This window comes from Borostomias antarcticus (genome assembly GCF_949987555.1).
Source record: "Borostomias antarcticus genome assembly, chromosome: 20".
Lineage (NCBI taxonomy): Eukaryota > Metazoa > Chordata > Actinopteri > Stomiiformes > Stomiidae > Borostomias > Borostomias antarcticus.
Window position 1 is genome coordinate 20,428,219 of NC_140253.1, and position 10,000 is coordinate 20,438,218.

A 10,000-nucleotide genomic window follows, 5' to 3' on the forward strand; every position below is an offset into this window, starting at 1 on the left:
CACTCAACACCACAACCCAGAACACTCCCCCTGCACTCAACACCACAACCCAGAACACTCCCCCTGCACTCAACACCACAACCCAGAACACTCCCCCTGCACTCAACACCTACAGTCCAGAACACTCCCCCTGTACTCAACACCACAACCCAGAACACTCACCCTGCACTCAACACCTACAGTCCAGAACACTCCCCCTGCACTCAACACCTACAGTCCAGAACACTCCCCCTGTACTCAACACCTACAGTCCAGAACACTCCCCCTGCACTCAACACCTACAGTCCAGAACACTCCCCCTGTACTCAACACCTACAACCCAGAACACTCCCCCTGCACTCAACACCTACAACCCAGAACACTCCCCCTGCACTCAACACCACAACCCAGAACACTCCCCCTGCACTCAACACCTACAGTCCAGAACACTCCCCCTGCACTTAACACCTACAACCCAGAACACTCCCCCTGCACTCAACACCACAACCCAGAACACTCCCCCTGCACTCAACACCTACAGTCCAGAACACTCCCCCTGCACTCAACACCTACAGTCCAGAACACTCCCCCTGCACTCAACACCTACAACCCAGAACACTCCCCCTGCACTCAACACCACAACCCAGAACACTCCCCCTGCACTCAACACAACAACCCAGAACACTCCCCCTGCACTCAACACCTACAACCCAGAACACTCCCCCTGCACTCAACACCTACAGTCCAGAACACTCCCCCTGTACTCAACACCTACAACCCAGAACACTCCCCCTGCACTCAACACCTACAGTCCAGAACACTCCCCCTGCACTTAACACCTACAACCCAGAACACTCCCCCTGCACTCAACACCACAACCCAGAACACTCCCCCTGCACTCAACACCTACAACCCAGAACACTCCCCCTGCACTCAACACCACAACCCAGAACACTCCCCCTGCACTCAACACCACAACCCAGAACACTCCCCCTGCACTCAACACCACAACCCAGAACACTCCCCCTGCACTCAACACCTACAACCCAGAACACTCCCCCTGCACTCAACACCACAACCCAGAACACTCCCCCTGTACTCAACACCACAACCCAGAACACTCCCCCTGTACTCAACACCACAACCCAGAACACTCCCCCTGCACTCAACACCTACAGTCCAGAACACTCCCCCTGCACTCAACACCTACAGTCCAGAACACTCCCCCTGCACTCAACACCTACAGTCCAGAACACTCCCCCTGCACTCAACACCACAACCCAGAACACTCCCCCTGCACTCAACACCTACAGTCCAGAACACTCCCCCTGCACTCAACACCTACAGTCCAGAACACTCCCCCTGCACTCAACACCACAACCCAGAACACTCCCCCTGCACTCAACACCACAACCCAGAACACTCCCCCTGTACTCAACACCTACAGTCCAGAACACTCCCCCTGTACTCAACACCTACAGTCCAGAACACTCCCCCTGCACTCAACACCTACAGTCCAGAACACTCCCCCTGCACTCAACACCTACAGTCCAGAACACTCCCCCTGCACTCAACACCTACAACCCAGAACACTCCCCCTACACTCAACACCTACAGTCCAGAACACTCCCCCTGCACTCAACACCACAACCCAGAACACTCCCCCTGCACTCAACACCTACAACCCAGAACACTCCCCCTGCACTCAACACCACAACCCAGAACACTCCCCCTACACTCAACACTACAACCCAGAACACTCCCCCTGCACTCAACACCACAACCCAGAACACTCCCCCTGCACTCAACACCACAACCCAGAACACTCCCCCTGTACTCAACACCTACAGTCCAGAACACTCCCCCTGTACTCAACACCTACAGTCCAGAACACTCCCCCTGTACTCAACACCCCGAACTCTGTGCATCTATGTCAGTACCAAACGTCACTTCTACAACGGAGAGTTTGGATACTTGATTCTACTCTGTAAAAAATACTCACGGCTTGCGACCACATAACAATTAGTATTAATGCACCGTCAGTCTCATTGATGAGGCCATTGATAACATCAAGCGCTAGGCTACTATGCTTTGCGTAGCAACCACTCGCAGCAACCTCGCCTTTTTATTAATTACATCCGTGTAAAAACACACTCATCAGTCCGACTCCAACACTTCCACACCCCTACCAGCAAAAACGAGTGCTCTGGAGAACTGTTTTAATACTGTAAATGCACCATGGCTGGAAATGCTCAAATAAACATGAATCACCCGAATTATGCCTTATGGCTTATGTGAGCAAGGCCAACCCAAATAGGCGAGATAGCCTATGTTGCCTGGCAACCATTTAATTCAGAACTATAGCCTATCGCGGAAGATTATGTAAATACTAAAATGATAAGAATGATCGGTAAATAAATGATTGAATGTTACTACTGTGTGTGTTTATTGTGAATAAATATGTAGTTGTAGAAAAGCAATTGACCACGAGAGGCAGTGGGTTACACAGGATTTTACAATCGGCAATTGCTTAATTAACACCCCTACTGTAACTCTGTGAATCTGTGTACAGAAATTGTGCTATTTATTTATTGTCGTATATCCTGCAAACATGGGCGATTTTCCCTAAAGCATATTAGCACTAACGTTTTTAGATCCATTGTTAACTAACAACATATACAAACAAATTGCTTATCAGGTAACTTTAGCCCCGAACCCTGCCTAACCCTAACCCTTTTCCTGTCCCCTTTTTATGTGAAAATAATAAATAATGATCAAATAAAAAGTTGAGGTAGAAGGCAGCATTCAGAGCCGTCCTGAGATGACAACAGAGCACATGTACAATCAAAGACCCCAAGCTGTCAGAGTGAAGACCAGGATGGAAGTGTATGCGTAGCGGAGTTTAACTGGTTTTATACAACGGTTAGTTCTGGTTCTTGATTCTGATTGGCTGGAAGCCGTGTTAAAATACTTTGTAACACACACCTGGGACCGCATATCATTCCATTTTCAGTATTAATGCGCCTCCCATTTGATACAATGCATTGTAGTTGTTGTTGTTGCTTGGAAACCCTTTTGTTAGGGGAACTATTTTGCTCGGCGGAATTGAGGGAGTGATGCTTCGTTTTGAATACATTTTAATATTTTTCATTGCTGTGTGTCTATCTTACACTAATAGCTGTAGTAACCGTTGTATAAAAGCAATAAACCACTCGAGGCCGTGTGTTATAGTGATTTTATAACAGCTACGGGGGTTTTAACAACGCCCCCTAGCCCCTAGCTGTTATAAAATCACTATAACACACGGCCTCTCGTGGTTTATTGCTTAAATAAACACCGCCCATCCACGGCATGGAATGGTGAGTGTTTTTGCCGAAGCGTGTTTTGAGAGGCGTTTATAACAGAGGAGCCCCCGTCTAACCCGGCGGGGGGGGGGGGGGGGGGGGGGGGGGGCAGTCAGTGACGCCTGTAAGCCTGAAACATCAGCCTTTTACAGAAAATAGTACTGTAGTTCTGCAGTAGTTACACTATCAAGCTTTCAGAGGACTTCCCCTGGATGCTAACACACACACTCTTTCAGAGGACTCCCCCCGGACGCTCACACACACTCTGTGCACGGCAGGTGTTCCAGGAGCTGTGGAGCCGCCCTGGTCAGACGGCCCAGCAGATCGTCCAGGAGAGGGACCTGGGGCTGGTCAGCGACCCCACAGAGATACACAACATCTGCCAGAGGGTGGTGGACCAGCACCCCGAACTGGTGAGGCCTGGTGACCCCCCCCCCATCAATAAAGCACCTACTTACCTACCTAGGAAGTGCTTCAGTGAGGAAGAACAGACACACAATACTACAATGATTGATACCGTGGTGTGATCTGAAGGAATAAAGCCTGTGGTACGGTGTGTTAACGTGGTGTGATCTGAAGGAATAAAGCCTGTGGTACGGTGTGTTAACGTGGTGTGATCTGAAGGAATAAAGCCTGTGGTACGGTGTGTTAACGTGGTGTGATCTGAAGGAATAAAGCCTGTGGTACGGTGTGTTAACGTGGTGTGATCTGAAGGAATAAAGCCTGTGGTACGGTGTGTTAACGTGGTGTGATCTGAAGGAATAAAGCCTGTGGTACGGTGTGTTGACGTGGTGTGATCTGAAGGAATAAAGCCTGTGGTACGGTGTGTTAACGTGGTGTGATCTGAAGGAATAAAGCCTGTGGTACGGTGTGTTAACGTGGTGTGATCTGAAGGAATAAAGCCTGTGGTACGGTGTGTTAACGTGGTGTGATCTGAAGGAATAAAGCCTGTGGTACGGTGTGTTAACGTGGTGTGATCTGAAGGAATAAAGCCTGTGGTACGGTGTGTTAACGTGGTGTGATCTGAAGGAATAAAGCCTGTGGTACGGTGTGTTAACGTGGTGTGATCTGAAGGAATAAAGCCTGTGGTACGGTGTGTTGACATACTGCCTCTCTGTAGACCGAGGCCATCAGGAGCGGGAACAGGAACGTCCTGAACAAGCTGATGGGTCTGGTCCAGAAACAGACCAGAGGCAGGGCTGACCCCGTCCTGGTCCGAGCCATCCTGGAGGACAAGACCGCCTGAACACCACAACAACAACAACAACAACCTGTTCTGGTAGAATATACCGCATTACTTGTTCCTGCCTGTAAGACCCAGTGTTTGTTCTGTGTGGATATGAGAGTGTTGTCATGTCTTCAGTCTTGGGGATCATTCTGTGACATCACCAGGAATAAAAATGTGTTTGTCTCCTCAGTAACAGTTGTTCTGTCACTTGTCATGTTTACAAAAGTAATAAACATTGTATAAACCTATTTAATAAACTCACTCATACTACATGCAATGTATCTTCATTACATATAGGACATTCATCTTTAGTCCTCTTTAAAACGCCAAGAAAGTAGCCAAGGAAGTAGACCACGGTGGCTTCAAAGCAAGTGGTGAGCCCCCTCTAGTGGTTCGGCAGTATATGACATGTAAATACTGTCTCACTAGTAACAGTAACAGCTCTCTGTCCTCAGCTTGTGCTGGGTTTGACATGTGGGTCGTCATGACCACAGGCCAGACCAACCAGTGCTTTTAAATATGTCATTCTCTCAAAATCCACACGTGTGAAGAAGAACACATTAAAGCACACATTTAACCGCATAGATGTGTGGCACTGAACGATCACGTTCTGAACACCACTGAACACCACTCCAGATTCCCACGGCCAGCACGCTGGGTCATGTCCAATCACATGATCTGATCTGGTGAGGAGAAACGAGCAGCATGTGACCGTAGTTCAAGTTGGGGTTACTGTGATGGCAGCTCAGCCATGATGACAACGTTCCACATTCCATACCCCTCCCTCTCTTGCCCTGGACACAGTCAAGGTCATTCCATATCCCTCCCTCTCTTGCCCTGGACACAGACAAGGTCATTCCATATCCCTCCCTCTCTTGCCCTGGACACAGTCAAGGTCATTCCATATCCCTCCCTCTCTTGCCCTGGACACAGTCAAGGTCATTCCATATCCCTCCCTCTCTTGCCCTGGACACAGTCAAGGTCATTCCATATCCCTCCCTCTCTTGCCCTGGACACAGTCAAGGTCATTCCATATCCCTCCCTCTCTTGCCCTGGACACAGTCAAGGTCATTCCATATCCCTCCCTCTCTTGCCCTGGACACAGTCAAGGTCATTCAGTTGATTGCAGGTTATGTCCACATTTACAACAATGTTAACACGGCCATGTAACTCTTAAAAATTCAGATGGCTAAGGAATAGTACATTTTCAATGTTTTCATACAAACTGCAAAACTGAACAGGCCGTTTAGTCCAACTGTTGAAAGAACACGCAGCACTCCCAGCATGCTGCTGTCACATGGCGAGGGAAGCACAGTCAACATGATCTGCTAACCGTCCCAGATCAGAGCAGGAGGCTCATGGGTCAGGGCTCCACACGCCTGCTGGCCCTACGTGGGTAGTACATAACATGGCAATATGTCAAATATGAACTTCTTCCACAATGGTTATGGAATGTTTATAGAGGAAAACATACAGTTGGATAAAATACCATTTGAGGCATGGGTGTGTGAATACACCACAATAATGACTGTTGTTTTTTTTGTTTTTTTACCGTCATATAGTTTTGTTGAATATATATATTTGATTTTCTTAAATATATTAATTTAAAATGTATCAATAGTTAATTTTGCTGTATAATAACGTAATTTTGCAAATGTAAAGTCTGTTGAATGCAAGTGTTAACTGTTTTGAGAACAGTGTGGATAAATGTGCCAAATCGAGAGAGGTACAGTATGCCATGTCTGAATACCTCACCACAGACAGAGAGGTACATGAATACCTCACCACAGACAGAGAGGTACATGAATACCTCACCACAGACAGAGAGAGGTACATGAATACCTCACCACAGACAGAGAGGTACATGAATACCTCACCACAGACAGAAGTACATGAATACCTCAACACAGACAGGGGTACATGAATACATCACCACCGACAGAGAGAGGTACATGAATACCTCACCACAGACAGAGAGGTACATGAATACCTCACCACAGACAGAGAGAGGTACATGAATGCCTCACCACAGACAGAGAGGTACATGAATACCTCACCACAGACAGAGAGGTACACGAATACCTCACCACAGACAGAGAGGTACATGAATACCTCAGCACAGAGAGGTACATGAATACCTCACCACAGACAGAGAGAGGTACATGAATACCTCACCACAGACAGAGAGAGGTACATGAATACCTCACCACAGACAGAGAGGTACATGAATACATCACCACAGACAGAGAGGTACATGAATACATCACCACAGACAGAGAGGTACATGAATACATCTCCACAGACAGAGAGGTACATGAATACCTCACCACAGACAGAGAGGTACATGAATACCTCACCACAGACAGAGAAGTACATGAATATCTCACCACAGACAGAGAGAAGTACATGAATACCTCACCACCGACATAGAGGTACATGAATACCTCACCACAGACAGAGAGGTACATGAATACCTCACAACAGACAGAGAGGTACATGAATACCTCACCACAGACAGAGAGGTACATGAATACCTCACCACAGATAGAGAGAGGTACAGTATGCCATGTCTGAATACCTCACCACAGACAGAGAGGTACATGAATACTTTACCACAGACAGAGAGAGGTACATGAATACATCACTACAGACAGAGAGGTACATGAATACATCACCACCGACATAGAGGTACATGAATACCTCACCACAGACAGAGAAGTACATGAATACATCACCACAGACAGACAGGTACATGAATACCTCACCACAGACGGAGAGGGAGGTGAGAGACCAATAGATATTCTTTACATAAATATCAGCATGAGCACAGAGTGTGCAGCTTCGTGGTCTATCTATGGATATCTGCAATTATGAATTAAGAATAACAATGCATTGATTTTAGAGATTTAAATGTAAAGGTTGTTTAAACAGACTAGCAGGTCTGCCTGAAGCTCATCAGAGTTCCACACCAATATTACATAAGCTCAGCGGTGTAGCGTTGCCTCACCACCACAGTTCCTGTTTGACTTTTGGGAGAGGTTCTATTGAATATGGTGACCTCTAAAACCAGATTATACATCATAAATAATGATGTTCCTCTCGGAGGGAGGCGCTGCCTCAAGGAACACCTCGTTTGAACAAAGGCTCTGACAGGAATACAGTCAGAAAGGATGTGTTTATTACAGGAGAGCCCAGACCAGGAAGCAGCTACTCCAGGAAGACCTATCATCTAATAGAGGTCTACTTCATCTCTCCTGGGGTAAAGTTCACACCTGTACGTAGATTGAAGCTGAGAAAATTATATTCAACAGACTTCATGTTTTGTTGTGTATTCTCCATGAACAGTTATCAGCAAATAAATAACAAATGTGTTTTTATTTGACGAGAAAGGTCTTTATTAAAGGAATCACGCTGTGTCTCTGACATAAGGAAGAATACAGTAGATGCAGTCGACACACTGCCCCAGCATGACAGGGTGCTGGTCACATGACAGGGTGCTGGTCACATGACAGGGTGCTGGTCACTGAGAATGGAGGCTCCACAGTCTGGGTACACAAAACAACGCAGGATAGAGAGAGAAACTCACACACAAAACTACCCACAGTGTGCTTGTCTTCAAGTGAGGCCAGACTATCAGACCTTGGTGAACAATATTCAACATATTTTACAGGAAATCATGTAACTGCACTTCATTCCGGGTTTGTTGACTAATCTTGTAATAACAGAGTAAGGAATCAGCCAGACGCTGCAGGCAGAGCTAGACACCTGGAATACAAGCACTTTCATTCAGTCTTGGAAAAGATTCAGTACAGAATTTGTAACAAAAGGTCCCCCTGGTTAAAATGGAACTGTTTCGTGTGACAAGTTAGGTGTATAAAATGCCATTACATTATAAACAAGGTAATTTACTTGATACACCTACATCTTGCTCCGTGTGTGAGAATTGAAAAGTTGCTAAATCATTGTGCCTAATCACCATGAACCAACAGTTATCTATCCAATCAGCTTGAGGCATACACAGACAATAAACACGCATTCCCTAAAACAAAGAACAGAGGAACAAACTCAGTCAAATCTCTGTGAAAAAATATGGCAATATATCTTCTTTCTACAAAATAACATAGTCCTTAAATACCCTTCTCCATCTGCAAAAAAAAAACAATAAAGTACACCCAAATATGTCAATTATTATTTGCATAGAATGTGCCGTTTCTACTGTATGAACATTTGTCTTACAAGAATATGACATATTATGCTAACAGTACTAAAGTAAGGCTTACACTTTCCCCAGCTTGTGTAGCAATGCTCTGATATGTAAAGCTCCTATACAGATAGAAAACAGTGTGTTGTCATTCAACTGGACCTGATGCACCATGGGAGATTGAGTTTACTGAGGCTAGATAAGAGTCAGCGGCCACGAATCTGTCTGCAGTGACTTTAGAGATACACATCTGAATTACACAAAAACTACTAGAAATCTGCTGCACGTTTCAAAGTGAAACCATCCCACTGTGATTGAATGAGTATGTATGAGCGCTCTGAACCTGATCCAGGTAGACTCAATCAGCCAGTCTCCAAGGCCTCAGACATTAGTGAATGAGTATGTATGAGCGCTCTGAACCTGATCCAGGTAGACTCAATCAGCCAGTCTCCAAGGCCTCAGACATTAGTGAATGAGTATGTATGAGCGCTCTGAACCTGAACCAGGTAGACTCAATCAGCCAGTCTCCAAGGCCTCAGACATTAGTGAATGAGTATGTATGAGTGCTCTGAACCTGAACCAGGTACACTCAATCAGCCAGTCTCCAAGGCCTCAGACATTAGTGAATGAGTTTGTATGAGCGCTCTGAACCTGAACCAGGTAGACTAAATCCGTCAGTCTCCAAGGCCTCAGACATTAGTGAATGCCGTTGTGCTGTGAAACTGATCAAATGTGTGACATGAAAGAAGTACCCTTGTTTCCTGAATGTGTCAGAGAGTCACCCTCTCCTAATCACTTAGTGTTTTGTATGAAAGTACCACGGTATCAAGAGGGTACCATATTATTAAGGCCACATTAGTTGCATGATACCAGTAGAAACCCTGCCGCTAGGGCGGGTTGCTGAGTGTGAACCATTCCAGTTCAGGGCTGTTTAGCGTAGTACAAGCCTACGTTATTCCCAGCAGCCTGTGGAGACTGGGGATAGCTCTTCTGTGTGTAGTTCCCATTGCCCCAAGCTCTCATTCAGTCTTTGTGTTACTGGCTGGTGAAGAGTTTCCACCAAAGCCTCATCTCACATCGCCTGACCCATTGCATGGCTGTGGTTACCATAGCGCCCTCTTTGGACACTGCATCCAAGATATATGTACACAAATGCTTTCTGAGGTTTATTCTTCCGGGAGCGCTGGAAACTTCAAATCAAATACAAAAAAAGTTCTTTTTTCAGGAGGGAAATGAAATGGCATTCTG

At 46.2% G+C, this 10,000-nt stretch overlaps 1 protein-coding gene across 3 annotated transcripts in view; it reads left to right on the forward strand.

Annotated features, from left to right (window-relative positions):
• gatb (glutamyl-tRNA(Gln) amidotransferase, subunit B) overlaps positions 1–4,647 on the forward strand; it is a gene marked incomplete at its 5' end in the record, with an annotated part of 68,656 nt that extends 64,009 nt beyond the window's left edge. Inside the window, 2 exons of one of the 3 annotated variants that reach the window (XM_084454226.1) lie at positions 3,560–3,736; positions 4,444–4,647. In XM_084454226.1, coding sequence (XP_084310352.1) covers positions 3,560–3,736; positions 4,444–4,569 — 303 coding nt within the window. In that variant the 3' untranslated portion in view covers positions 4,570–4,647. Of the gene's footprint in view, positions 1–3,559; positions 3,995–4,443 lie in introns of those variants that run through there. The other 2 variants (XM_084454228.1, XM_084454227.1) reach the window with 2 other exon arrangements.
• Positions 4,648–10,000: the final 5,353 nt, after the last annotated feature.